This window comes from Aptenodytes forsteri, unplaced genomic scaffold (assembly GCF_000699145.1).
Source record: "Aptenodytes forsteri isolate BGI_AS27 unplaced genomic scaffold, ASM69914v1 Scaffold15, whole genome shotgun sequence".
Classification (NCBI taxonomy): Eukaryota; Metazoa; Chordata; class Aves; order Sphenisciformes; family Spheniscidae; genus Aptenodytes; species Aptenodytes forsteri.
In genome coordinates, this window is record NW_008795129.1 from 12,122,669 (window position 1) to 12,123,350 (window position 682).

General features: G+C 66.6%; 1 protein-coding gene across 1 annotated transcript in view; it reads left to right on the top strand.

The window, feature by feature from the left end:
* The window catches only part of PDZD7 (PDZ domain containing 7), an 8,192-nt gene that overhangs the window by 4,604 nt on the left and 2,906 nt on the right, over positions 1-682 (top strand). Inside the window, exons 10-11 of the mRNA XM_009278067.2 lie at positions 124-281; positions 462-548. Coding sequence (XP_009276342.1) covers positions 124-281; positions 462-548 — 245 coding nt within the window. The remainder of the gene's footprint in view (positions 1-123; positions 282-461; positions 549-682) is intronic.

The window sequence follows — 682 nt, forward strand, 5'->3', positions numbered from 1 at the left end:
CTGTGTGTTTGTCCAACTCTGGCGTGGAGCGAGCTGTTGGAGTGGGAGGCATGGGGGGGGTTGTGGGGTGCCTGGGGTGGTCCCTGCCCCGCTGGCCACCCCTCCTTGCTGTGCCCCACCCAGAGAAAAGCCGGCGTGCCAGCATCCTGGGCCCTGCGGGCATCGCCACTCTGCAGTCCAACGGCAGCGACCCCGAGGCCCGGCTCCCGCACATCCAGGACACCGCCGCACGCCTCCTCAGCCCTGATGAGGTGACAGCCGTGCTCCGCCACTGCTCCCAGGTACGATGCTGCGGGCAGGGTGCAGGCAGGGCAGTGCTGGTGCCCCAGGCTCATCCCCGGGCAGCTCCTGCATCCCGGGGTCACCACAACCAGCACTACTTGCCCATGTTAAGCTCTAGGAGGTAAACTGAGGCACAGGGAGGGTCCACCCACCTGCTGACACCCCTCTTGCGCCCGCAGTACTTGCACGAGGGCAGCGTGGAGGATTTGGTGCGGCCGCTGCTGGCCATCCTGGACCGGCCTGAGAAGGTCCTGCTGCTGCGGGATGTGAGGTGAGTGATGCCAGGGGGTACCCTGATACCATCCAGCAGGGTGGGACGGACTTGGAGCCTCACATCCGTTCTTCGGCCCCACTCATGCTCCATCCCAGAGATGGCCACAAACTGCCTCCCCCCCCCCCG